Source organism: Aspergillus clavatus, genomic scaffold, assembly GCF_000002715.2.
Source record: "Aspergillus clavatus NRRL 1 1099423829792 genomic scaffold, whole genome shotgun sequence".
Taxonomy (NCBI): domain Eukaryota; kingdom Fungi; phylum Ascomycota; class Eurotiomycetes; order Eurotiales; family Aspergillaceae; genus Aspergillus; species Aspergillus clavatus.
In genome coordinates this window covers 241,643-266,261 of record NW_001517107.1, presented here as the reverse complement: position 1 = coordinate 266,261, position 24,619 = coordinate 241,643, and the positions used below count along the sequence as shown (strand labels likewise).

The 24,619-nt window shown below is 52.3% G+C and overlaps 9 protein-coding genes and 1 non-coding gene across 10 annotated transcripts, besides 6 other annotated features; 5 read left to right on the top strand and 5 right to left on the bottom strand.

The window, feature by feature from the left end:
• Positions 1-744: 744 nt before the first annotated feature.
• ACLA_043360 (uncharacterized protein) lies at positions 745-1,368 on the bottom strand (the record flags this gene model as incomplete). Its single annotated transcript, XM_001275042.1, has 1 exon — positions 745-1,368. The coding sequence occupies one exon, from the start codon at positions 1,366-1,368 to the stop codon at positions 745-747; it is 624 nt and encodes a 207-aa protein (XP_001275043.1).
• Positions 1,369-1,950: 582 nt separating this feature from the next.
• Positions 1,951-1,978: a microsatellite.
• Positions 1,952-1,978: a microsatellite.
• Positions 1,979-2,351: 373 nt separating this feature from the next.
• ACLA_043350 (aldehyde dehydrogenase ALDH) lies at positions 2,352-3,922 on the top strand (the record flags this gene model as incomplete). The annotated part of the gene is made up of 2 exons (XM_001275041.1): positions 2,352-2,479; positions 2,536-3,922. 2 exons carry the CDS (start codon positions 2,352-2,354, stop codon positions 3,920-3,922), a joined length of 1,515 nt encoding a protein of 504 aa, XP_001275042.1.
• Positions 3,923-4,429: 507 nt separating this feature from the next.
• Positions 4,430-5,383, top strand: ACLA_043340 (uncharacterized protein; the record flags this gene model as incomplete). The annotated part of the gene is made up of 2 exons (XM_001275040.1): positions 4,430-4,543; positions 4,619-5,383. The coding sequence occupies 2 exons, from the start codon at positions 4,430-4,432 to the stop codon at positions 5,381-5,383; spliced, it is 879 nt and encodes a 292-aa protein (XP_001275041.1).
• Positions 5,384-5,458: 75 nt separating this feature from the next.
• Positions 5,459-5,487: a microsatellite.
• Positions 5,460-5,487: a microsatellite.
• A 2,505-nt stretch (positions 5,488-7,992) lies between these two features.
• On the top strand, positions 7,993-9,053 carry ACLA_043330 (class I SAM-dependent methyltransferase; the record flags this gene model as incomplete). Its single annotated transcript, XM_001275039.1, has 3 exons — positions 7,993-8,368; positions 8,429-8,467; positions 8,557-9,053. 3 exons carry the CDS (start codon positions 7,993-7,995, stop codon positions 9,051-9,053), a joined length of 912 nt encoding a protein of 303 aa, XP_001275040.1.
• Positions 9,054-9,423: 370 nt separating this feature from the next.
• On the bottom strand, positions 9,424-10,873 carry ACLA_043320 (putative O-methyltransferase; the record flags this gene model as incomplete). The annotated part of the gene is made up of 5 exons (XM_001275038.1): positions 9,424-9,734; positions 9,787-10,235; positions 10,284-10,407; positions 10,458-10,584; positions 10,643-10,873. The coding sequence occupies 5 exons, from the start codon at positions 10,871-10,873 to the stop codon at positions 9,424-9,426; spliced, it is 1,242 nt and encodes a 413-aa protein (XP_001275039.1).
• A 945-nt stretch (positions 10,874-11,818) lies between these two features.
• encA (non-reducing polyketide synthase encA) lies at positions 11,819-17,249 on the top strand (the record flags this gene model as incomplete). Its single annotated transcript, XM_001275037.1, has 4 exons — positions 11,819-12,114; positions 12,173-12,473; positions 12,540-15,962; positions 16,020-17,249. The coding sequence occupies 4 exons, from the start codon at positions 11,819-11,821 to the stop codon at positions 17,247-17,249; spliced, it is 5,250 nt and encodes a 1,749-aa protein (XP_001275038.1).
• Positions 17,250-17,706: 457 nt separating this feature from the next.
• ACLA_043300 (cytochrome P450) lies at positions 17,707-19,610 on the bottom strand (the record flags this gene model as incomplete). Its single annotated transcript, XM_001275036.1, has 6 exons — positions 17,707-18,142; positions 18,199-18,832; positions 18,878-18,952; positions 19,007-19,091; positions 19,159-19,293; positions 19,365-19,610. 6 exons carry the CDS (start codon positions 19,608-19,610, stop codon positions 17,707-17,709), a joined length of 1,611 nt encoding a protein of 536 aa, XP_001275037.1.
• Positions 19,611-20,048: 438 nt separating this feature from the next.
• Positions 20,049-20,074: a microsatellite.
• Positions 20,075-20,521: 447 nt separating this feature from the next.
• Positions 20,522-20,561: a microsatellite.
• A 504-nt stretch (positions 20,562-21,065) lies between these two features.
• Positions 21,066-22,019, top strand: ACLA_043290 (uncharacterized protein; the record flags this gene model as incomplete). The annotated part of the gene is made up of 5 exons (XM_001275035.1): positions 21,066-21,234; positions 21,313-21,560; positions 21,617-21,710; positions 21,774-21,846; positions 21,896-22,019. The coding sequence occupies 5 exons, from the start codon at positions 21,066-21,068 to the stop codon at positions 22,017-22,019; spliced, it is 708 nt and encodes a 235-aa protein (XP_001275036.1).
• A 641-nt stretch (positions 22,020-22,660) lies between these two features.
• On the bottom strand, positions 22,661-22,731 carry ACLA_043280. Its single transcript has one exon. It is a non-coding gene; the product is annotated as a tRNA-Gly (tRNA).
• Positions 22,732-23,052: 321 nt separating this feature from the next.
• On the bottom strand, positions 23,053-23,938 carry ACLA_043270 (glutathione S-transferase; the record flags this gene model as incomplete). The annotated part of the gene is made up of 3 exons (XM_001275034.1): positions 23,053-23,402; positions 23,468-23,847; positions 23,901-23,938. The coding sequence occupies 3 exons, from the start codon at positions 23,936-23,938 to the stop codon at positions 23,053-23,055; spliced, it is 768 nt and encodes a 255-aa protein (XP_001275035.1).
• Positions 23,939-24,619: the final 681 nt, after the last annotated feature.

Below are 24,619 nucleotides of genomic sequence, written 5' to 3'. Positions count from 1 at the left end.
GTAACTGTTCGACTATGATGAATTCGCCGCTGGCTACGATAGATGGCGAATTCCTCTGGGGGGAGATCTTGGACCCCAGTGGGTCTGTATGACTGTGTATAGACTGCGATGGATGGTGTCGACTCTTGGCAGCAGTGTTCATTGAGAGGAGGCATCTAGACGGATGATGTCGATAGGTTGGATCAAAGGACGGATAAGGTAGGCTCAATCCGGGGGATATCGAACAAAGTCACCGGCTAATGACCTCACCACTTGTGATACTGGGCGAGTCCACAGCAGCCATTGTACACTTAAGACGTCAGAATGATTCAACTTGTACTCAGGCGTGTTGATCTCCACATGGCAGCCGCAAGCCTACTTTATAGTTTGAGCAATGTCCTAAATAATGGAGCTAATAGAGGTAGGAATAAGGATATGTACTCCGTATAGGAATAGGGAGGAGGGGTGGAGCTAGTGATATCACTGACTGATGTCTGCTCTGCAGTAATATGAATTCAGAGAGTGTCCTTTCTTGTCAGTTGAAAGGGAATTCCTTCTGGGGTGCAAAAAGTAGTAGGAAGAATGTGAATATCTACTGACGTCATGGGTTCAGCAGAGGACAGAATGGATCTATCAATATATTTTTCATTCTTCAGCTCTTAAAGCTGAGTACAGTACAAACTAGACCCAAACTCCAAACAAGCTTCCCAATAATTCAATCACACTAGATATGATACAATTAGACAGAAAACGACCCCCCGATCCCTAATAAGTCCTCCGATCCATCCACATCCCCATGGTCCCAAACAGCCCCAAACATCCACACGTCATAAACGCCGGCCCCCAGATCGCCGGCGTAAACTGGCCCCGAAGCACATTCTGCCGCACGGACAGATACCGAAAGATCCCATACCCAAACGACCACACGCTGATTCCCTGGCACAGCGTCGCGGCGGAGAGCCCGTTGCGGCCAAACCCATGCCCCCCTTGCGGCGCGCCTGTCGCTGATGCTGACGGGGACGGCGCCTGGTCTTGGCGCTGACTCTTAGCAGTTCTACTAGTAGTAGGACTTGTAGGACTAGGAGGAGCAGTAGTGGGAGCGCTGGCGGTGGCGGAATTCCCGCTGGGGCGCACGGGCACCGCCTGCATCTGCTGCTGCCCGGCATGCTCGGGCAACACCACCAGGTTGAGTTTCGTGCTGGAGAGCGCGGAGGCGATCATGCGGTCGATTGCATCGAGACGGCCCAGGGCTAGCGCCATGGCTGCAAAGCCGAGCCCCATGCGGGTCCAGGAGAGAAAGGTGCGTTCGTTGGCTTGGTGGTCGCGGAGTTGCGAGCCGGTGTTGGCGACGCGTTGGGGGAGGATACGCCGCCATACTGCGGATGCCATTTTGGATGGTAGGTTTGGAAATGCGAGACGCGAGTATCCGTATGAAGGGGAAGTGTCTACGATGCTATGCTATACCTACAGTTCATCCATCAATTTATATAAGTTATCAACTACTCGACTTTTCTTCTCCCGGTCGAAATACAATTGAGTCGCCGATTGACGCTTTTCGGCCTCTTGACTTGGGTTTCTTCTCTCCATCCGGTTAGCGTTGGGCTGTTGGTTCGAAGATGTCACGAGATATGATATCATTCCCCGTGACTTGGCTGCCGAGGCCTAGACCATTGTCAGGCATCTTCGGGCATCCATCCGTCCAGCTTTTATGCAATGCTGCTGATTGGCCCTCTTACTTCGCATAAAACCCATATGAACGCCATCTGACTCATCAATCACAGCGCATAAAACTCCAACACATGAATTCCTACAAAGGACTATAGTAATAGTGTGTAGTACTCCATAGGTAAGGTAGTATGTGGACAATGCTGGATTGAATAGTCAAGATTATTATTTGAATCTTAAGGGCTAAACATTTGTATGTACCCAGTCATATTAAGAGCACATCTGCCTCAGTACAGAGTACTACTGATATATATATATATATATATATATATATCCTGAGAAGTCCGCAACATACCAGTTCTACAGGTCGCTAGCCCTTGGGAGTTGGGACCATCAGAATCAGCTAAGCTATTAATTATCATATCATTACTGTAGTATTCTCCTCTCATTCGCGGTCGGTCCAACCAGTTCATCCTGCAGCTATCTGCAAGACTAATCACTAATCAGAATATCGATCGCTGACACCGAATTGACCCCCAGATTAGCATCAATTAGGCATGTCCATCCGAACCCCACCATCGGTGCTGTACAGAAACAGATAAGAAACCGATATAGAAGATAGAATAGAAGATAGATCAACACCAACACAGCCAAGCCAGCTTCAGAATCTCAGTTCTTCTCCAACCGCATCCCAAGTCCCCATCAAAATGACGGACCTCTTCGTCGATATCGTGACCCCCAATGGCCGTCGCTACAAACAGCCCACCGGTCTCTTCATCAACAATGAATTCGTCCCTGCGTCCGGAGGCGAGACCATCACCTCGCTCGACCCAGCGTATGTCCCATCCCCCTCATTTCCTACGAACTAAAAATAAAACTCAGACGAAATAGAACCGACCAACCCATCACCACCGTCCACGCCGCCAGCCCAGCCGACATCGACCGTGCCGTGCACGCCGCCCGCGCCGCCCTCGTCCACCCGTCCTGGAAAGGCCTCCCCGCCACCGACCGTGGCATCCTCATGACCAAGCTCGCCGCGCTCATGGACCAGCACCGCGAGCTACTCGCCTCCATCGAGGCCTGGGATAACGGCAAACCCTACCACGTCGCCCGCGACGAGGACCTCACCGAGGCCATCACGACCATCCGCTACTACGCCGGCTGGGCCGACAAGGTGGCGGGCCAGACGCTGTACCCCACGCCGCGCAAGCTCGCCTACACGCTGCGCCAGCCCATTGGCGTCGTCGCCCAGATCATCCCCTGGAACTACCCGCTGTCGATGGCGGCGTGGAAGCTGGGGCCCGCGCTCGCGTGCGGGAACACGGTCGTGCTCAAGCCCGCCGAGCAGACGCCGCTGAGCGCGCTGGTGCTGGCCACGCTGATCAAGGCGGCCGGCTTCCCGCCGGGCGTGGTGAACATCACGAACGGGTCCGGGCGCACGGCGGGCGCCGCGCTCGCCGCCCACCCGCTCGTCGATAAGGTCGCGTTCACGGGTTCGACGCAGACGGGGCGGGAGATCATGAAGATGGCCGCGGGCACGCTGAAGGATATCACGCTGGAGACGGGCGGGAAGTCGCCGCTGCTGGTCTTTGCCGACGCCGACCTCGACCAGGCCGTCAAGTGGGCGCATTTCGGCATCATGGCGAACCAGGGCCAGATCTGCACCGCCACGTCGCGCGTCTATGTCCAGCGGGCCATCTTCGAGCCCTTCCTGGAGCGATACCAGCGGACGGTCGAAACCACCTCCGTCGTCGGCGACCAGTGGGACGAGTCAACCTTCCAGGGCCCGCAGGTGACGCGCGCGCAGTACGAGCGCGTCCTGTCGCACATTGCGAAGGCGAAGGCGCAGGGCGCGCGGCTGGTCATGGGGGGCGGCGCGTATGTGCCGCGCGACCGCAAGAACCGCGCCGGCTACTTTGTGCAGCCGACCGTGTTCACGGGGACGACGGAGGCGATGGAGATCGTGCGGGAAGAGGTGTTTGGGCCCGTGGTGGTGATCGAGCCGTTTGACTCGGAGGAAGAGGCTCTCCGCCGGGCGAACGACACGATCTATGGGCTGGGCGCGGCGGTGTTCACGCGGGATCTCGAGCGGGCCCACCGGGTTGCGGCGGAGATTGACTCGGGCATGGTCTGGATTAACAGTAGTCAGGACTGCGATGCGCGGGTGCCGTTTGGGGGCGTCAAGCAGAGTGGGATTGGACGGGAGCTGGGGGAGGCCGGGTTGGCCGCGTATAGTCGGATTAAAGCCGTGCATGTTAATATGGGGAGTAAGCTATAGCCATAGCCAGGTTTAAAGTATACGTATGCGTGGCTCTTGTGCATAAATCCATGGAAATCCATCTTGTTTATTCCTTCTCGGACGAATTTCGGCCTCTGCAAGGCTTTATGGCTTTCTGCTCATCCCATCGGACGTTTTGCTCAAAGGAGCGTTTTATCGCCGGCAACCGAGGCACTTTGCACGGTTCTGTTCCTGCTTTTCTCCCAACAGCAGGCCTGATTGGCCAAGAGAGAACATGGAAATGGGAAATTTTGATTGTTGGGATTTTGATTTTGCAGCTTCAGATCAGATCACTAATACAGAGTAATAAGATGAGACGAATTCTGGCTGGATGCCTGGATAGGGAGTGGATTTCTGTTCTCCTCTGTTCTTCGGTACATCTTTCTCGGTCGCCTTCAACAGCGCATATGAATCCATCAGTCCAGTCTTGTTCTCCTTCGAATTCGTATTCAGTACATCGACTTCCTGCGTCCAGTTTGCTCCGTAACACACACACTCTCTCTCCGTATGGAGTCCATTCTCTCGCTCGCTAGCTCCGTCTGGCAATCCGCCAGCTTCTGGCGCACCGTCGCCATCGGCTTCGCCCTGCTCAACATCAAGAACCTCCCCTTTGTGTGGCATGTACGTGTCTCTCTCCCCTCGTCCCCAGCTGGTATCAACCAACGACTCCCACTAACTCCCCTCTCCCCCATCCAGCTCCGCGTCTACCGCTACTTCTTCCAGTATGGCTACCTCATCACCCCGGCCGTCGAGCAGCCCGCGCGCCCCAGCTCCGACCTCGTCAAACCCCGCAGCATCTTCACCCACGCCCCGATCCTCGAGCTCGACCTGAACGTCCACAAGTCCAACTCGACCTACTTCTCCGACCTCGACGTGTCGCGCACCGCCCTCATGTCCTCGCTCATCATGAAGGGCGCCGCCCTGCTCGAGACCCGCCTCCACAAGCAGCAGAAGTTCGGATACCTGCATTTCATCCTCGGCAGCGTCTACACGAACTTCAAGCGCGAGATCCCCGCCTACGCCAAGTACGAGGTCCAGTCGCACATTGCCTCCTTTGATGAGAAGTGGATCTACATCGTGACGTATTTCCTGAAGCCGAGTCGAGGGAAGAAGGGGAAGAAGGCGGCGCCGGCGGCGGTTGACGACGAGGTCCTCCGCAAGCGGCTCTTCGCTGTCTCGATCAGCAAGTATGTGCTCAAGAAGGGCCGGTATACGGTGCCTCCGCGGGAGGCGTTCGAGGCCGCCGGCTTCACGCCGATGAGCGCGTCCGGTGCGGCGAATGGGGCTGCGTCGGTGAACCAGCGCAAGACGGCGGGTGTGAACTGGGACGCGCAGGCCGAGTGGGAGCACCTGCAGGCGGAGATTCTCAAGGGGAGGGAGATCGTGCAGCCGTTTGTGGACCAAGAGCAGAAGCTCTATGATGATTATTTGGAGAAGATGAAGCTTCCTGCTTTTGCATAGGTGGTGTTTTTTTTTTCTTTTTTTTGGAGTATTGGTTCTAGAGATACACTTTATAGATTAAAGCAGATCACTGTTAATAGAATAGAATAGAATAGAATAGAATATAGACTTATTTGTTTCCATCATGAGGAACTCTGCGCTTAGGGTGGTTCATTTTAGGTATGCAGAGAGAGACATCTCTAAGGCAGGACAGACTCATTAATAGAATATTCAATAACCTGATCGCAACAATACAAGGGGGGGCCAGAAAAGGAGAAGAACCCGGACGATAGTAAGTTAAAATGGGCATAGGGAGTAGGCGAGGGCCCATCTACCTTGAAGCATTGCGACTTGATGTTGCTGGCATGTTGGTAAGCTTTTGGTGGCTCATGGCGATGTTCCAGCCTGCTAGCACAGGCTGTACAGCACCAAAGTCGCTGGGGGCATTACAGGGATTGTTGCAGGAGGAACGACATGGCAGATTCTTGACCACTTGCGCCAATAGGATATCTCTCATGGACTAACTAGGCGTCGCCAGTAGGAGCTGGAAACTACCTTATCCGCCGGCCACTGTTGCTTCCTGTCACTATGCATGCTAATTTTGCCTACCAGAAGGACCCGCCCTAGATTGCTTCAGGACCAAAGACAGGTGCAAAGCCCTGATCTGTAAGTAGCTATTGCACCTGCTAATGCATCCAGTCTTGCCTTCTGGGGTTTCCTGCAGGTCATCCATCTGGTAACAGTTGGGGAACGGTCAGTCGGACATTTCAACAAGACCGGAGACAGGAATAGGAGACTGGAGGGTCAAAAGAAAAGGGCTAACAGAACCTTATTTTATGGAGCCGCACGCTAAGCATTTCCAGGGTTTGTTACTACATACACAGTACTTGTTAAAGATGTTCTGGCTCATGATGGTGGGGAAGCAATATGGCCGCGCTAGACACATCTGAAATGTGCTATTCAAGCTAATCTGGTCTGGGTCAGCCGGCTTCGAGACTGCCACTGTGGCAGTCTCATGTAGACGGAAGAGACTATAACACAAAGGGTATTGTCTCCCTCGGTAGTCGGTACGCCAGAGGTAGACACTGTGGCAGACAGTTTCCTTCTGTTAGATAGTCATCAAGAATCACTCCTGTTCCACTATCTAGATGATCAGCGTTCCCTCTGGGAGCTGACTGTTCGGCATGGAAGATCTTCTCATCAACCACTGTGATGTTCTAGGCGAGTTCTCCTCCTCTTCTCTCTCAGTGCAGATATCAAATCACCGGAGGAATTTTACCGAGTCACAGGGGCATTCACGACCGCAACAGTCTGAGGCGACTCAAGATTACACTAACCGACGAAGCGAAAGCCAGAATTGCTACTTGATCCAGAGAGCGTGGAACTGAATTTCCCAGATCTCGACACCATGTTGGCAGCGTCATCATGTGGGCAAGGAGAGCCCAGGACGCAGTTATAAGATTGCGCCTCGACATAAAACGGGTAGATCTCAACACCTCCGCACTATTCATCTTAGTATAATTGTATGACCCTCTGCATAGCTCCCTATGGGGCCTGTGTGCGGGTAGCGAGGACAGTATCCGAATCTATGATATAGAGCGTAGGGGTTTGAGTATATTGATTAGCACGCTGAACAGAACCAAACCGACAACTGTCTTACTTGGTCTCATCCTACTCAACGGCGACCACTATTTTGTCGTTCCCGAAGACTAGACTGTCCTGACCTCAGTTATGTGCTGCGCACAAATATCATCGGCGGCCTTTGGAGCAGCCACTGGCCTAATCAAGGATTCTGAAAGAGTCTCAATGAGCCTGCTCCTTCTATCACACAAGTCGCCGGGACTTATGTGCTCTTACCGTTCTACGTGTGGGGATTGCAATCAGATGCGCCCTCGGAGGCTACTGATTACCCGATTGAAGTCTTAATCAAATATGACCCATTTGAATATATGTACTCATATGAATCCTTCGAACATTTTGTAGCTCATAGACCACAACGCAGCTCGGGATGTACCATGTACATTTTGTCCATTGCTGAGAGAAACCTCAAGCCCAAACTAAACACGCAGGGCCAGAAACAAGGATCAGGATCACCAAGGACAGCCATCTCTCAGCAGTGTAGAGATACGGCATAGTCGCCCGCCCTATCAAGGCAACTTAAGTAAGGCGCTGCGTTCTTCCAACGGCTTGACCACAAAGAATGTTCGACGCAAGGAGAGGATCACAGTCGCAATCAAACGGCTGGCCGTTGAAGGCCAAAGTCCCATGACATCAAACAGCATACCAATGCTCTCCACCATTCATCTCCATGCAAGCGCAATGTTCTTAGCTTAGTAGAAATGTAGCCTGCGCTTGCAGCGAGTGTCTCAGATAACCCTGCCAATACCTCATCCCCCGCCGAGCCAAACCTCCAGCACGGGATAGCTCTAGATCAACAGCCGATTGGTTTCTGAGCATTGGTCTGTCAAGATATGGTTGGGCACTGATGCAGCCTGTAAACTGACCGCCGGTCTATTGCCCTCGCCCAGACAGTCACATAGCGAACATAAAAGCATACAAACTATTCTGACACCAGGAATTCACCTTCCCACCATTCCCCAGATTCGACACTCAAGTACGTACAACCCACCATGACCCGAACACAAGACGCCCCAGCAAAGCACGACCAGGCAACCGCCAGCCGGTACGACTTCGGCAGCAGGATCAGCACGCTCTTCGCCGAAGAGCTCGTCCAGAAGTCCGGCATAGCGCAGAGCCAGAAGCCTCTGCTTGTCTTCGACGATGCTTGCGGAACCGGCGCGGTCTCTAGTACCCTGCACCGCACACTCGATGACGAGACTACGCGCGGCTGGCAGTTGACCTGCGGCGATGTTTCGGAGGCTATGGTAGAGGTGAGCAAGCAGAAGATGAACAAGGAAGGATGGCGCAATGCCGAGGTCAAGGTTGTGGACGCCCAAGACACGACGCTGCCAGATGGACACTATACGCACGTCTTCTCGGCTTTTGGTACATATGAACCAGCCCCCATTCGGAAAGATGGCTGTGGCTAATGGTGTATGTAACCAGCGTTCAACCTCTTCCCAGACGACCGAGCCGCTATGAAAGGTAAGCTCGCCTTTTTTTTTTTTTTTTGGAAATTAGCCAATCATAATTGCCCGCGCAACTGCTTACATTCGGTACCTAGAATGCTTCAGAATCCTCCAACCCGGCGGCACACTCGCCATCTCAGTATGGTCCTCAAGTAAGCCTGCCCCCACCCTTCACCACCCTGTTCCCTGTTCCCTCCCTCCCTGACAAGCTTGCAGCCGTCTGGACCACCCTCATCCAATCCGCCATCGCAAGCCTACCAGGTAACCTCCCCACCCCAAGCACAAAAGACCTCTTCTGCCTCTACAACAAGAACTGGGCCGACGAGGCCGGCGTGCGCGCCCAGTTCGAGCACGCCGGGTTCGCGGATATCAAGATCACCACGGTGGGCAAGGCATACCCCATTCCCGTGGAAGACCTCGCCGAGGCGTGCAAGATCAGTCTGCCGCATGTCACGAGACGGTTCTGGACGGAGGAGCAGCGGGAAAAGTACGAGGATGAGATTCCAAAAGCTGTGCTGCGGATTCTTGAGGAGAAGGTCGGGAAGAATGGGGTTGCTTCTATGGAGGCGGAGGCGATTATTGCCACGGCGCGGAAGCTGTGAGAGATGATGGCGTTGGAACTTGAGATGGTTGGCGGGATGGTCTGGTTAGTTCTAAATGGTATAAGCATTTGAATTGGTAGAATTTGTGTGTGGCTTTATTCCATGATTTAGTATGTTACCAGTAGTCGTGAAGGGTACTCTTACCTGCTCGATGTTGAATGTCCTGAGGGAAATACCAGTCACTGCAAGTAGTAGCTCCCATCTTTCCAATTTTCAGTATATGATTTACCCAAATATTTCATGACAAAGTAGACGAACAAAAGGAAAGATACGACTAGCCCTATGCACAATAGATTCCGAATGTGCAAGTCTCGGCTTCCCGTCCAGAGATGAATTTCAACGGTAAATTCTCAGATTGATGCTAGAAAAACTACTTGCGCCACGCCTCAATAAGCCCATGGCAATTCCCAGGAATCTGGTAGACCTGCTTCACCTCCAGCCCCGCCAGGTCGAGCACCGTCTGCCACTCCTTGAGCGTCCTCTGTTTAGCACCCAGCGACATCATGATCATATCCATCCATCCCTCTTCGACACCCATCTTCTCTGCCGGGACGATGATCTCCTCGATCAGCAGACAGGATTTCTTCGGCTCCATTGCCGCTGCGACGTTCTTTAGGATGCGCACCACGCTTTCCTGGGGCCAGTTGTGGAGACAGCGGCGGATGAGGTAGCTCAGGGCTCCTAGAATCGGGTTAGATGGAGAAATCATTTAGAATTAAGGGAAGTAACGTACCCCGAACAGGCTGCTCGGTGAAGAAGTCGTAGCCCATCCGCTCGATCTTCGGGTCAAGTACGCCCTCCACGCTCTGAATGACATGTCCCTGGTCCTGCAGGATATACCGACCTGGCAAGCCGCAAAGGCCCTTGATACGAGCAATCGCCTTGCCCTTTCCGCCGCCGATATCCACCGCCACAACGGTGCTCGCGTCAGGCTGGAACCGGCTCAGATTTTTCCAGGGAAATAAGTCAGTCATCCATAGAGGCGTTATCGCTTGCAGCGTCATGCCGTTGTTGAACGCTTGCATCCGCTCAGGCTTCTCAGAGAGGTTCATGAACATGCTCTTCCCGTTTGTCACGTGGGCGTGGGTGTACGGGTTGTCCGTGGTGGATGAAGGTTCCTGCCAGCCGTTGCGCTGCAGGAACTCATGGAGTTTGAGATGAGCGGGCATGTGGTCGTCCATCCTGGAACAAACGCTGAGCATATTGCATGCCATGGAATGAGAGACTTACGCGAATCGGAACATCCCCCGGATCTCAGGGCGCAGGTAAGCCTCGGAAAACGGAGTGTGGCAGTACTGGCCCGGTCCAGTCTCTTCAAACGGACCGTACAGCGAGGAATTTCTCAGGAGACGAGCTGGTTTGTCAGCGGAATCAATTAAACGCCAGAGCTTAGATTATACTCACCGAGAAGCGACTCATCAACCTTCAGTTCCTTGGCCAGTTCTTGCGTGCTGCGAGAGACACCTCCGGTGGGTAGTGCCTCAAAGGCTCCCATCTCGAGCAAGGCGCGTACGCTCGCGAAATGAGCCGTCTATCACCCGTTGTTAGCATTTGATATGACATCTACACTGCATGCTGTAGCAATTTACCCGTTCATAGCAAGTAGCAGCAGCATCAACCGGTCCTTGAGCCATTTGGAGGAACTTCAGGGCTTCGAGAACCAAGTCATCGCGCACGGTTTGCCTGGCACTACAGCTCGCTAGGCTATTATCCTGGCCGCTAAGCAGAGTCGACTGGCAGCGTTCTGCTGCTCCGTTCAGCCGTTGCAGGGCTTTCTGGACGCCCGAGAGATATTGATCAGTTTCTTCAGTGATGGCCATGATGTAGTTTCTTGAGAAACGCTGTAGTTCCAAGATCAAGAGCAAGACCGCCGTGCGATGAATCACTTAGACGTAGACAGTTAAATAGGTCGTCCTAGAGTTCTCCACCGACTATGGAGATCTATTACTCCACCGGCATTATCGCACAGAAGATGAGACCGCCTCTCGATCCACGGATGTGATCAGACTGTACTGTATTGCCTGATTGAGAGCTATACCGTTGCCTGATCTCCTTGCAGAGTGGATAAGTGAGGCTTTCACCGCTCACTCTAGGGATGCGACGATGTGCATGCATATGATTCTCTACATTTGCTGGAGATTTAAGTGCGTGGCTTCGAGCTAAACATAGCTTCGCCAAAATCAGAGCAATGCATGCACGGCTGGTGTGCCCGCGCACGAGGAATCCTGAGCTTCGGTCACGTATGTGTCGGGCTACATGTGATAGCAGATGAAGACCACAGGCCCTTCGTCGACCCCCTCCCTTGCTTCTCCAGAGCCTTTCATTCCTGGTGCAGGCAACAAAGGAAGCAGAACACTTCTGTACCAGGCGATTGTGCCATCAACAGATTAACGGCTGATATCATTGACTTCACTGTATGATCAGTCTCAGATGAATAGTGGCGATCATACATTCAATAATGTTTTCATCCGCTGATACGTATCACCAGAATCTACACGTTTGGAACATGGCAGGACGATCATGTTGTCTGGCCAGCTAGACCCGCTATGCCGCCTCATGCGAAGAACCCCCCTAGCAGGGGGGAAAATTCAAGAGGAATGGCAGCCCACGTCCTTGATGCGTACTAGGAAGTCTAGAACATGGAATTAGCAAGTATTCAACGGTTTTCTCCAACTGAACAGATTATATTACGAACCCGACTTGACCCAACACCCACCAGGCCATACCGGGTTTCTTTCCTCGCTGCCCTCACGGTAACAAACAAAATGAGACTCTTCTTCTTCAGCAACAAATTCCCCCCAGATGACCTGCAGGAACTCTTTCGGCGTTTACGCTTGTACTCTCAATCTCCAGAACATGTCGTGTTGCGTCGACTTCTCGACGAGACGACCCAGGTCGTTCGAGAGGAGATCCGCCGCCTGCCCGCGGAATTGAGAAGTCTTATCCCACCATTCCAGTCAATTCTGGACCTCGCAGAAAGTCACAACTGGCACAAGGGACCGCTCTGCGGAACGTTCGAATGCATCTTCTTATGTTTGATTCCGCTATGTCTTTTCGTTGGGTGAGGTGTCTCCATTCCGAAATTGGCATTGGAGGAAGGGTGAACTGACCTGGGATAGCAACTACGAGAGCCGGCCCGAGAGATTCGGTTTCCATGCCCAGGACTCGCTCTTTACCGGTCTAGGTCTGGGCTTCCTGGCCGCCACAGCAATCGTTGCCTCCCCTTCCTTGTTGGATGTCCCCGTCACTGCGGCTGAGGTCATTCGCGTCGCCATGAGAGCCGGCATTCTTTTGTACCAAAAATCGCAGGACATCGAGCCGCAGTCCGTCAAAAGTCCCCTAGAGAGCTGGGCCACGCTTGTGAAGGGCCTTGATGAGGAGACGGTGCAAGAGGAGCTGGAGATGTTCAACACGTCTACGGTAGGCAAATGGATGTTGAGGGGAAGGAAATGATAAAACAATTGTCTGATCCGAGTTGCAAAATAGGGCTCCCCACAGTGCAGCAAGGTATATATCAGCGTCGTCGAACCGGATGGCAGTGTCTTTGTGAACGGTCCACCATCTCGACTGCGCCAATTCTTCAACACACCGGGGAAGGTACAATCGGCTCCAAGAGCGCCATTACCCGTGTATGGCGGCCCCTGCCACGCTGCCCACCTGTACGACAGGACACACAGTACGTGGATTGTCAGTGAAATGCGCCCTAGTGTCGCTAGTCGCAGACCCACAAACGCAGCCTATGTGCTGTCAATGGGCGATGGTCGACCATTGAAAGGCGAGACTGTGCAGGAGCTGCTAGAGTCAGCTACGCACGTCCTTCTGACGAGCGTCATTCGCTGGGGCAGTGTCCTTCATGCTGCCGCAAAGTTCCCTTACTGGAGGGACGATATGGAGCTGCAACTTGAGACATTCCGGCCGTCCACCCCAGTCGTTCACGGTTTGCTCTCGAGTGTCCAAACAGCATTTCCTGAATGTACTGTTGGCGTGGAAGACCTTGTAGAGTGGATATTCGACAACCGTAATATTCCATCTTTAACAGCCAATGACACGAAAATCGCTGTCGTAGGCATGTCCTGTCGGTTGCCTGGAGGCGCGGATGATCTGCAGCGGTTCTGGGAGCTGCTCGAGGATGGGCGGGATGTACATCAGAAGGTCCCAGCGGACCGATACGACGTGGATAGCCATACTGATGTAACTGGGAAACGACTTAACACCAGCCACACTCCCTTCGGATGCTTTATTGACAGCCCTGGACTCTTCGACGCCGGCTTTTTCGACATGTCTCCCCGTGAGGCCGGACAGACAGACCCCACTCATCGCCTAGCATTACTTACCGCATATGAGGCTCTTGAGCAGTCCGGCTATGTGCCTGATCGGACCCGTTCAACCACCCGAGACCGCGTGGGAACTATTTACGGCCAGTGTTCGGATGATTATCGTGAAGCGAATGCCGGCCAGGACATTGACATGTACTTCATCCCAGGAAATTACCGAGCATTTGCTCCGGGCCGGATCAGCTATTTCTTCAAGTTTTCTGGTCCAAGCTTCAACTGCGATACAGCATGCTCCGCCAGTTTGGCTTCTGTCCAAATCGCCTGCGCAGCTTTGCTCCGCGGAGAGGCGGACATGGTTGTTGCCGGTGGTCTGAACGTGCTCACAGGATCCGACAGCTTCGCCGGCCTCAGTCGGGGCTTCTTCTTGTCCAAGACTGGGAACTGTCAGGTGTTTGACGATGCCGCAGATGGCTACTGTCGAGGTGACGGAATCGGCTCTATCATTCTGAAGCGTCTGTCCGACGCAGAGGACGACAACGACAACATCCTTGGGGTGATTCTCGGCACGGCTACCAACCACTCCTCCCACGCCATCTCCATTACTCATCCCCATGCACCCACTCAAGAGCAACTTTTCCGCGCCGTCCTTACCCAGGCTGGCGTTCCGCCACAGGACGTGGACCTAGTTGAGATGCATGGTACTGGTACACAGGCCGGGGATGCGGCCGAAATTGAGTCCGTGACCCGGGTTTTCAGCCCATGGGCCCCCCGTCGAACGCACCCATTGCACATCTCCTCTGTCAAAGCCAATCTGGGCCACGGAGAGGCTGCAGCCGGTATCACGGCGCTGATGAAGGCACTATTAATCTTCCAGCATAACGCAATTCCCCAGCATGTTGGCATCAAGACAAAGTTAAACTCCAAGTTCCCCGATCTGGAGCGATTAAATGTCAAGATCCCCACAGAGACAGTTTTGTGGCCACATGATCCAGAGAGAAGGAGATATGTCATGGTAAACAACTTCAGTGCGGCCGGAGGAAACACCAGTCTGCTGTTGCAAGAGCCCCCTGTACGTCCGGACCCCAGGGGGTCTACACAGTCGCGCTTCGTTGTAGGCGTATCCGCCAAAAGCACAACTTCCCTGCGGCGCAATCTTGAAGCGCTGATCTCCTGGTTGGAAAGCAATCCATCTACGCAACTCGCAAGTCTTGCATACACGACTACTGCACGTCGTATGCATCATAAGTACCGCATCGCCGTGCACGGCGCCTCGGTAAATGAGATCCTCGACTCCCTGCAGAAACGCTTGCCTAAGGTCGATACCTGCCGGGCCGTGAATAAGATTACCTCCGTTGCCTTCGTATTCTCAGGCCAAGGCAGCTTCTATCTTGGTTTAGGCCGGCAGCTGTTCGAGGAGTATCCCCCCTATCGGGAGCAGCTCGAGCGTTTGGAGGAAATCTGCCATCAGCACGGTTTCGGCTCGATACTTCCGGCTATCATGGGCACTGAAGACGACGACCTTGAACTCAGTGCGTTGATCACCCAGCTTGCCACAGTGTGTGTCCAAATTGCGCTCTGTCGCCTGTGGCGAAACCTTGGCGTAAAGCCTGCTGTAGTTGCCGGTGCCAGTCTGGGTGAGTATGCCGCGCTGTATGCGGCTGGAGCACTCTCGGCAAGCGACGTGATCTTCTTGGTTGGCCAGCGGGCCTCGCTCATGCAGGATTTATGCACCGCCAATAGCCACGCAATGCTTGCTGTCAAGGGCACCGTCGAGGATGTGCGTCGTGTTTTGCAAAATCAAAAATACGAAGTGTCGTGTATCAATGGGCCGCTTAGCATCACGATTGCGGCAGCGGTTGAGGACATTCCCAAGATCCAGGAGACTTTGGCATCACATGGGTACCGCACCGTCAAGCTTAATGTTCCCTACGCGTTTCACTCATCTCAAATGGAGCCCATGCTGGACCGTTACGAGAAAATCACCAAGGGTGTTGCGTTCCGAAAACTCAAAGTTCCCTTGATATCACCAACTTTGGCCGACGCGGTCGTGGAAAACGCCACCTTGACCACCGGGTCTTACCTGCGGGATAATACACGCGCGCCGGTCCGCTTCGCTGAAGCGCTTGCGAAGGCCCAGGATAAGGGACTTGTCGGACCCAAGACTGTCTGGGTTGAAGTGGGTGTTCATCCGACATATTCCGGTGCTGTGCGTGCCACCATCCCAGATCTTGAATTGATCGTCCCAAGCTTCCGGTCTGATGAGAGCAATTGGCACACGTTGGCTGCCGCCATGTGCGGTCTGCAGGAGGCAGGCGTGCCACTTGACTGGAATGAGTGGTACAGGCCCTTTGAGTCCGAGCTTCGATTACTGGGCCTGCCATCGTACCAATGGAATCTGAAGAATCACTGGATCCAGCATAATGGCGATTGGTTGCTAGTAAAGGACAAAGCTTGCACACCTACCGTCCAGTCATCAGCACCGTCAACTCTGCGCACCGCTCTGGTGCATCAGCTTGTGGGGGAGGCATTCGGGATTGATGGCGGAGAGATCACCGTCCAGTCTGATGTGGTGGACAAAGACTTTTATGCAGTTGCGTCCGGACATAAAATGAGCGGGCGGCCCCTCGTCTCGGTAGTAAGTCGCTCATAAGTAACCCTCATTCTTCTGTGTCACTGACTTGCCCTTCTGCAGTTTGCCTACACCGACATCGCATTCACAATGGCGAGATATATGTATTCCCGCCTCAAACCAGGTTCACCATTCCCCGCCATGGATTTTGGCCAAGTGCGAGTTCTGCAAGGTCTGATTCCCCGCAAGGATCGATCGCGCCCACAGTGGGTTCGTATGCGCATGCAGGCGAACCTTCAGACTTCAAGCATGCAATTGACTCTACACAATGTGGTAGACGAAGGCTCCCCCCAGTCGGCAGAAGAGGAGCTGGGAAGCGGTGTTGTGACTTGCGGCGACGTCCAAGACTGGCAGGATGAATGGGCCGACTATGCCCACTTGCTAACCAGCCGAATCGATGCGTTGCATCAGATGGCGGATCGCGGGCAAGCGAGCCGGATATCGCGTGATCTTGTGTACACGCTCTTCCAGAATATAGTCGAATATGCGGAGCACTACCGCGCCATTCAATCCGTCGTGCTGCATGGTCTCGAGGCTGTCGCCGACGTGATTCTTGCCCCGAGCAAGGATGGCCGCTGGACCGCGCCTCCTCACCACATTGACCCCATCGCCCATGTCGGCGGTCTCGTGCTCAACGCCGGCCATGCCACCGATCACCACAAGACAATCTATGTCATGGAGGGATGGAAGTCCATGAGATTCTCCGAAGAGCTGATCCCAGGAGAGCTTTACCGGTCCTACGTCAAGATGAACCCGGCTCGTGGTAGCTCGGGCTTCTTCTTTGGCGACGTGTACGTGCTGCGCGGAGATCGTGTAGTGGGCAAGATCCGCGAGATGACACTGCGTCCGCTGCCTCGGATACTGATGAGTCGATTCTTCGATCCCCCAGATGGCGGTGATGGGCCACTGCCTCATCAAAGCCCGTCTCGAGACCTTCCCAAGCTGCAAATTCAACCTAGCTCCACTTCAGACTCATCATCCGGGTCCATGCAAAAGGACTCGGATGATGACCCTCCGACCCCGAAGGTCGACTTGCCCGTCCTCCCTTCGGAGAAGAAGGCCAACTCGCAGCTCGTCTGCAAAGCCATGGCTCTCATCGTGGCGGAAACGGGGGTGGAAGCGGACAGTCTGACGGATGACACAGAGTTCTCTGCCATTGGCATCGATTCACTCCTGTCCCTGGTCCTGGTGGAGAAGTTCGCTATCGACCTGCAGGTTGATATCCAGAGTTCTTTCTTTCTGGAGTCTCCCACAATCGGGGAGCTCAAGGCGTATCTCACTGCATCTTACTAGCTGGATAGTTTAGAGTGATTGTAATTTTGTATTTGACCTAGAGTATACACATCAGTCACGTCATTCTATGGTGATCTATCTTGCCTTTACTTCCGAATGGTATGGCGGGGTTTGTCTGGAAAGTCGGTATTGATTGCCAGAAGGATTCAGTCCAATAATAGATAGAGCAATACAGAGATGATACATGATGATCAAAATTCACAAGTGGATGCGATTACGACAATTCACTGAGGATGGTTGAAGGATACTTTGAAGCCACATCCAGAATGTTGCGGAAAGACTGATTAAGCGATGGTGGGCTCTTCCGCCTAAGGCATCAATCTAGAGTACCAAAGTACCCCTTAACACTTTCCTTACCACTGGTTCCACGCCATCAACAAACAGGTCTTTATTATTGACCAGGTTCCATGGACAAACACTTAAACTACTATAGACGACATCCAATATCAGAACCCATTCACTGCATACCGTTGCCTCTGGGCCGAATCCGCATCATCACCTCCGGATTGGGCAAAAACACCGGCCCATTTGTGAACCCATAAGCCGGCATCTTCTTGTTCGCCAGCTCGACATCATACTCCACGAGAAACTTGATGAAGATGGTGCGGCAGATCTGGCTCGCCAGCACCCGCGCGGGACAGCTGCCGGTTCCATGGGAGAAGGACAGGAATGTGAGCGAGGTCGTTGCGACACGGGGCGTGCACGCATTGCTGTTGGTATCGTAGAAGCGGTAGCCATCGAAAGTCATGGGGTTCTCATAGAAGTCTGGGTCTTGGTGGATGTCACGGCATGGTGAGACGAGGATCGTACCGGGGCGAAGGGATAGGTCGATGGACTTCAGAGTGACAGGCTTCATGACCCGACGGAAGCTGACCACTAGTTTTGCGATGAGTCTGGGATGAAGGGCAGAAGCCGGGAGTAGGAGAACTTACAAGGTGAGATATCATACAGTCGGAAGGTCTCCTTGGTGAAGCTTTCCAGCTTGGGGGCATACTTGAGGGTTTCGACAGTCCACTCGCCGTTGGTGAGCTCCAGAGCTTTCGTGATCTCCTCTCGAAGCGGGGACATGTACTCGCGGTGGTTCATGATGGCGTACATCTGGAAGACGATGTTCACTGTGGTCGGTTTCGAGAGCTCGAAATGAAAGAACAGGAGGTCATCCGCCAGAATCTGCAGCTGCGCCTTCTCGTTAGTGCAGATCCCATCCCGATTCAAGCTGCCATTTTCCAGAGCCGCTTCGATGAGAGCGTCCAGCAGAGATGTTGGACGGCTGTCTTTGACTTCAATGTTGGCCTTTCGTGCAGCTGCGACACGCCGGGCAACCTCGGGAATGAGCCTTGCTCTCGCCATCGATAAATGGGTTCTCAGCCCTCGGCACTGGGGCGAGAAGCGCCATGCAAATGGGCGTAGGATTCGGGGATAGGCTGTTCTCCCGTAGCAGCTTTCCATGATTGCCGCGCCAAAGGAAGACACGTGGTGATGGAGCACCGGGTCGTAGGGAGTGTCGGGCCCCAGAAGCAAGCTCATGGTCACGGTCGAGCATAAGGACATGATAGTTTGGAATGTGTTGACTTCCAGCCATTCTGGGTATCGTGAGCAATATTCATCGTCTGTCTTCTTCTACTTACTATCTTGGGTGGGCTGCTTGAATATAGAGGGTAAGACATTGTCTATATTGCGCACAAGAAGCTTGTTGAGATGATCTGTTCGGCAGATGGTCAGCAAGTAGTATCCTCCGCTGTGGTGATATGACATACTGAGAGATTGAGTATTATTGCAACTATGAACGGCCTGAATGGGCGTTCGATCCGTGACATCGCTGTACAAGTTCATGTCCACAAACTACTCCCCGAGGATGTCAATCATCAGCTCCCGCATCGCGCGCGCGCGCCCTTATCACGGATATTACCTCTGCCAGGGCATGAAGAAAACTCAGTTCCTCATGCGGTAGAGCCCGCCATTCCTTCGCCGAGTTCAAGGGCATGACAATCCCGTAATCATCGTTCTGCAACCGCGTCGCATATGGTTGTCCATTTTTGCTATACTAGATCCACGCCGACAATTGTTCAGTAGGTGGGAGACAATCCAGCAGCACATCAAGTTTCTCAAACATACCAAGTGGTATGCCCTCGCATACTCCTTCGCGGCATCAAAACGCTTCCACCGCAGCAGCGGGCGCATGTAACTTCCCTCGTCGACAATCGGAATGCCCTTGAGCGCTCGCCTCTGTTGCCATCCGTCTAGGTAGTCGGATATCACGATCAGGAGACCGCATAGGAGGACGAGGACGACGCCAGTTAGAGCGGCTGAAGTGCCGAGATCCGCGAGATGATGGATGCTGGAGGATGCTTGAACGGCCATGGTGGTATGCAGTTGCGAAAAAGCGGGTCATTCAGACGCAGCTGCTGTAGAGCAGCATAACACTGGGGAGGATGTGATAAGAAGTAGTTCATGGATTTCCCAGTGGGCAATCACTCAAATACCGCTCCAGTTTGAGGTGTGGCCTGGGACCCCTTACCAAGGCAGCATACCTGACGCTCACGATCCGCCACTGAAGCTGCATGCCCGAAGCAAGGGGGGGTTGACAAAAACCACCGTCAAGACGATTGGATTCAGTTAGTTGTGCCAGGTTTTTGGTCTACATATTCATCGTGAGTTTGGGGAATGAGAAGAGAGATCTAGATCCCGATTGCCGGTCTCAGTGAGATATGCTGATAGTATCTTGGGTTCCAACGTTTACAGTTGCCTAATCGGAATGGTACCATTCCAGTAATCGAGGAGCTCGTTATGAATAGACTGATGTGTATATATATATATATATATATCCCCGAGCTGCTTGACTCTTTGGAGAAATCACTCACGCTGTCCAACTATAGTTAGTTACATGAAGGCTAAATATAGATAAACATGATGTTCCAACCTAGACCATATGATCTATCTCATGTCGCAAAGTCGAGGCATCATGATCGATTCAACGGGATTTCTGAGATATAGAGAGCCCCCCCCTACCGGAGTATGTACATCAAAGTAGAGTATCAGGGGTAGGGAGGAATAGATACGTTCAGCATCCAAAGACGGCGGTCCCAAACCCTTAGGGCATCCTCTGCCATCATAGTGGAGAGGATGTACCTCTTGCGCTTGGAGATATTGTCTGTGGAGCATCTTGAGTGTGGATCAGGAACTTATTAAGTAGTTCGTATATAGTAGATCAGATAGACTCTGAAGCTTAAGGTAAGAAAGGAGTACATCACTCTGTCTACTGTCATTGTCTCCATCATCATCATCATCATCATCATAAGGATCATCCTCATCCTACCCAGTAGCAAGAGATCGGTTATAGTGGTCAGAACCCTAAGACTAAGACAAGGGAATACATGTTTATCTTCACTCTATTAGAATAACTCACTTAGAACTAACAGTCATTGTATGTCATTTGATCTGCATAGATGACGTGGGTGTGTCTGTTTTTAATTGTTGTTGTAATTGTTTTCAACCAAGACAAGATCTGTTGTTTTTGACGTCACTTGGCAGGAACACACTTTGGGCTCCCCAAAGAACCAACTGAAAAGAAAACATTCTGCTGCACACTATCCACAACATATTGAAATATTCTGAATCATCTTTCTATTGTTTTCTTCAGGAGCCAAAATTATCTCAGATACCCCCCAAGATACCCAAGATACCCTTTTCGGTTGATTTCGCTATTCCCAGTTTTTATCACACCTTCGGCCGATATAGTTGCACCCCAACGCTGGCGTCTCTTCACGAATATTGAACGACTTCAATCATCCCAATCCTACACATTTGACGACTGCAATGGCAGTAATATGGGGCCTCGATCTCCACGAGATCCAATGGCACAAGTTCAAGAGTGCTCACATGTTCAACCGCGCCTACCACCTGCGCCGCACCAAGATGATCATCTACCAGATGGCCATGATCTTTTGTGTCTGCTCAGAATCAGTCGGCACAGCCGCATTATCAGGTTCGTATCTCTTCCCTCCCGTGAAAACCCGTCTCAATATCGGATTTCGGCGCAGTCTAATCACTCTGGAATTCACAGACTACCTCGACCAACAAGACGCAATCCAGCAACGGCACCCCGAGGCCCGAGTCCACAACAACGACTTCATCGGTGCTGCATCCTATAACATCTTCGTCGGCGTCTCCGTCGCTACCATCTTCGGCGCCGCCTTCTTCTTCGATCTCTTCTGGCCCGAGCGGCACGAGAGTCGCTCCGTGCGCTTGGCATGGAAGATCTGTGGCGTGATCGTGTCGGTGATGATGCTCGGTTCGGCTCTCACCATGACGGTATATTGCTCATCATCTTGATCCTAGATGATCCAGTGGCTAATTGGGGTCCCTAGATCATCACTGCCACGCACAGCGCCCGTATCACTGGCACGGATGGCGCGTCCGCGAGCAAGTTCTTCCAGGAATCGCCCAAGAAGCCTGCGCTGAGTACGTCTTTTTTAAAATTGGATTGGATTGACGATGCTGCGACACAGTGCTAACCCATCGCAGAATATCGCACGAACCCCAAGGCCGTTGCATCCGTCGTCCTGGCGTGGCCGGGATGGATCGCGACTGTCGCCAGGTATATCCCCTTCTTTCGCTCACTCAGGCTGGACACTGACTTAGTGTAGTACCATCATCTTGATCAAATCCCAGAGACACGATGATCAGTTCGGTCCCAGGTCCAACTACGGTCGAGAACAGGAGAAGGAGGTCCCCGCCATCCGAGCGGAGGATAAATCAATCGCTGCTTGAACGCTCTCGTCCAAACGATGTTATGATTGTATGATACCACGGATAGGATAGACTTGCCGCGTTGCTTGAATTTGGGCTTTGGAGTTCAGCGGGTTCTTTTTGGCTTTCGCTTTCGCTTTCTTGGACATGCTTGCTGCGTCAGCGATGATTGTAAGTAATGTAATAATGTTTTAGCACGTGGTGTACGATATTGAGATACATGGTCCTTTCTTCCAGAAAAAATAGGGGGTTATTGTAATCGAATGATGGAGTCGATTTACCCCAACTGTGCTACCAACTGACCCTGTCTAAACTACACGGATTGTATGTAATTGACCCCGTCTTTGGCCCATTAGCACTCTTATGTCTGTGATAGGATGCACAAGTCACAGGAGACAGCTGACCACGGTTCGAACTTGGATGACATAATTTCTGACCTTGGTTAACTTCTCTTGGCAGTAATTCCTAACCTGATGAACTTTTCTCCAGCCTTGCTCAACTGGAAGCCAAGAAGTAAAAGTTCATGAAGGTTAGGTGGGGCAGAAATTTTCTAGCCTTGATCAACTTTTTTCTAACCTTGGTCAGCTATAAGCCAGAGGATATAGCCAAGAAGTTTAGATAGAGTAGAGCAAAAACTAAAGCAAAACAAAAAAAAAAAAGAATGCATCATCCGTGAATCGAACACGGGCCTCGTCGATGGCAACGACGAATTCTACCACTAGACCAATGATGCGACCGCTCGGCCATCTAGCTGTTGCTTGGCATTTTGATAAAATCGAAAACATATGTCCCTCTGCTAATTGTTCCCCCTTGACTCCTACTTTGTGGTATGGTATTCATTTCTTGGTAGGCCACGCTATTTTTTGCTTGTATGTGCCTAATTATATCCTTGTAGCTTCAATATATCTCTAGTATAATTTGTTTGTAGACATAGGTTGAGGCCAACTCGTTTGAGCATGTATTCATTTGATCCATCCTGTAATATGTATATATACTGGTGAGCCATCCTCTTACGCTGGAAATGATCTTCGGATACCAATCAAGACAAGGTTATTCATAAGCTAGCCTTAAATGACCCTTCGATTTTCTCAATCTGCGCCACGCCTCGCTTATAGCCATCGAGTGCCTGCAATCGGTCTGCATATGCTGCCACCGTGGGATACTCGTTGCGAAGAGAACCCAACCTCGACAGCGCCGCAATGACAGAGTAGCTCAGCACGATATCCGCAGCTGTCACCGTTTCACCGCAGATGTACGGTCCGCCTCCTGGCGCTGTCTTAAGCTGGTCCTCCAGAAAACTCAGATTTGTGTGGATGTTCGGGTTCACGAATGCGCCCTCCACTTTGGAAGCGACCATTTTGGTGACCGGCTTGATGAAGAATGGGACCGGCGCATTCCGGATGCCTGATCCAGAATCAGCTATGAACGCAGGGTTGCAACGTAAAGCAAAGCAGATAGCAAGCACTTACTATCCATAACCACTTTCATCACCAGAAACGGCGTCAGAGATCCCTCCGTATAGTGCATGAAATACTGATATCGCATCCACTCCTCCGTCTCCCCGCCCACCTGCCCTTCCTTGCCCTCGCTGTACCGCTGGGGGAGGAATCGTTCCCCGCCAAAGTGCGTGCACAGATACTCGATGATCACGGCGGACTCCGCGAGCACCAGTGGTTTGGACAGGTGGGGTGCCTCGATGCTGATGATTGGCGATTTACCCAGGGGATGGATCTTCTTCAGCTCGTCTGGCGCGGTCATGTCGGCTCGGCGTTTGAAGGTCTTGATGCTGTAAGGTATGTTGAGTTCTTCGAGGAGCCAGACTATGCGCTGTGCACGAGACTTTTCGAGCCTGGTTACCTTGTTAGTCAAGCGTTGATGATGTATAGGTACTGGACAGCATACCAGTAGAGAGTGACCTTGAAAGCGCCGTTGTCCGCCATGGCTGTTGTGTGTTCGTAATTATGTTCAGTGTCGCAATTATGCTCGAGTATTTGAGCGTAGAAGTTCCTCGCGGTGGGTAGTGAATTATATGATGCCAATGTGAATTTATATACTACGTAGTTGATCGTCGCCCGTGGAGGAATCCCGACCTCGGTTCAAATCCTCTCCCGAGTACTTCACAGCCACAGGGAATCCGATCATGCATGTGGACCTTTGCGTGCTTGGCTTCTGCTCCTCTCGTATCCATTTGGTCGACAGGTAACCGATTGGATGAATTGAGTTCTACTTGATCTTTGGGAGGCCATGTTGACGTTCCTCGTCTTTGATATCGGAAGGGAATCCATCCGCCATAGCCACGTTGGACTCATGATTTCACAGCTTCAAGCTCGGGCTTCTGGGGTCTGACGGATCGTTTATATATAATGAACAGCAAGTTATTTGGATCGCCCACAGGTGATTTTGCATCACCTTGTCCAGGGATGACATTGTGATCAGCTTTGGGGGAATGACTTTCTCACTTCCAACCACCATGCAGGACAGGAAAAAGAATGTTCTGCCCTTTCCATCTAGGACATCGATAAGTTTTTTTAAACAGGATGCGGTCATTTTCATTCGAAGGTTCTTCTTGAACACTTTGTCGGAATTTAAATCCCCATCCCTTCATCAAAAGGTTCTCTGCA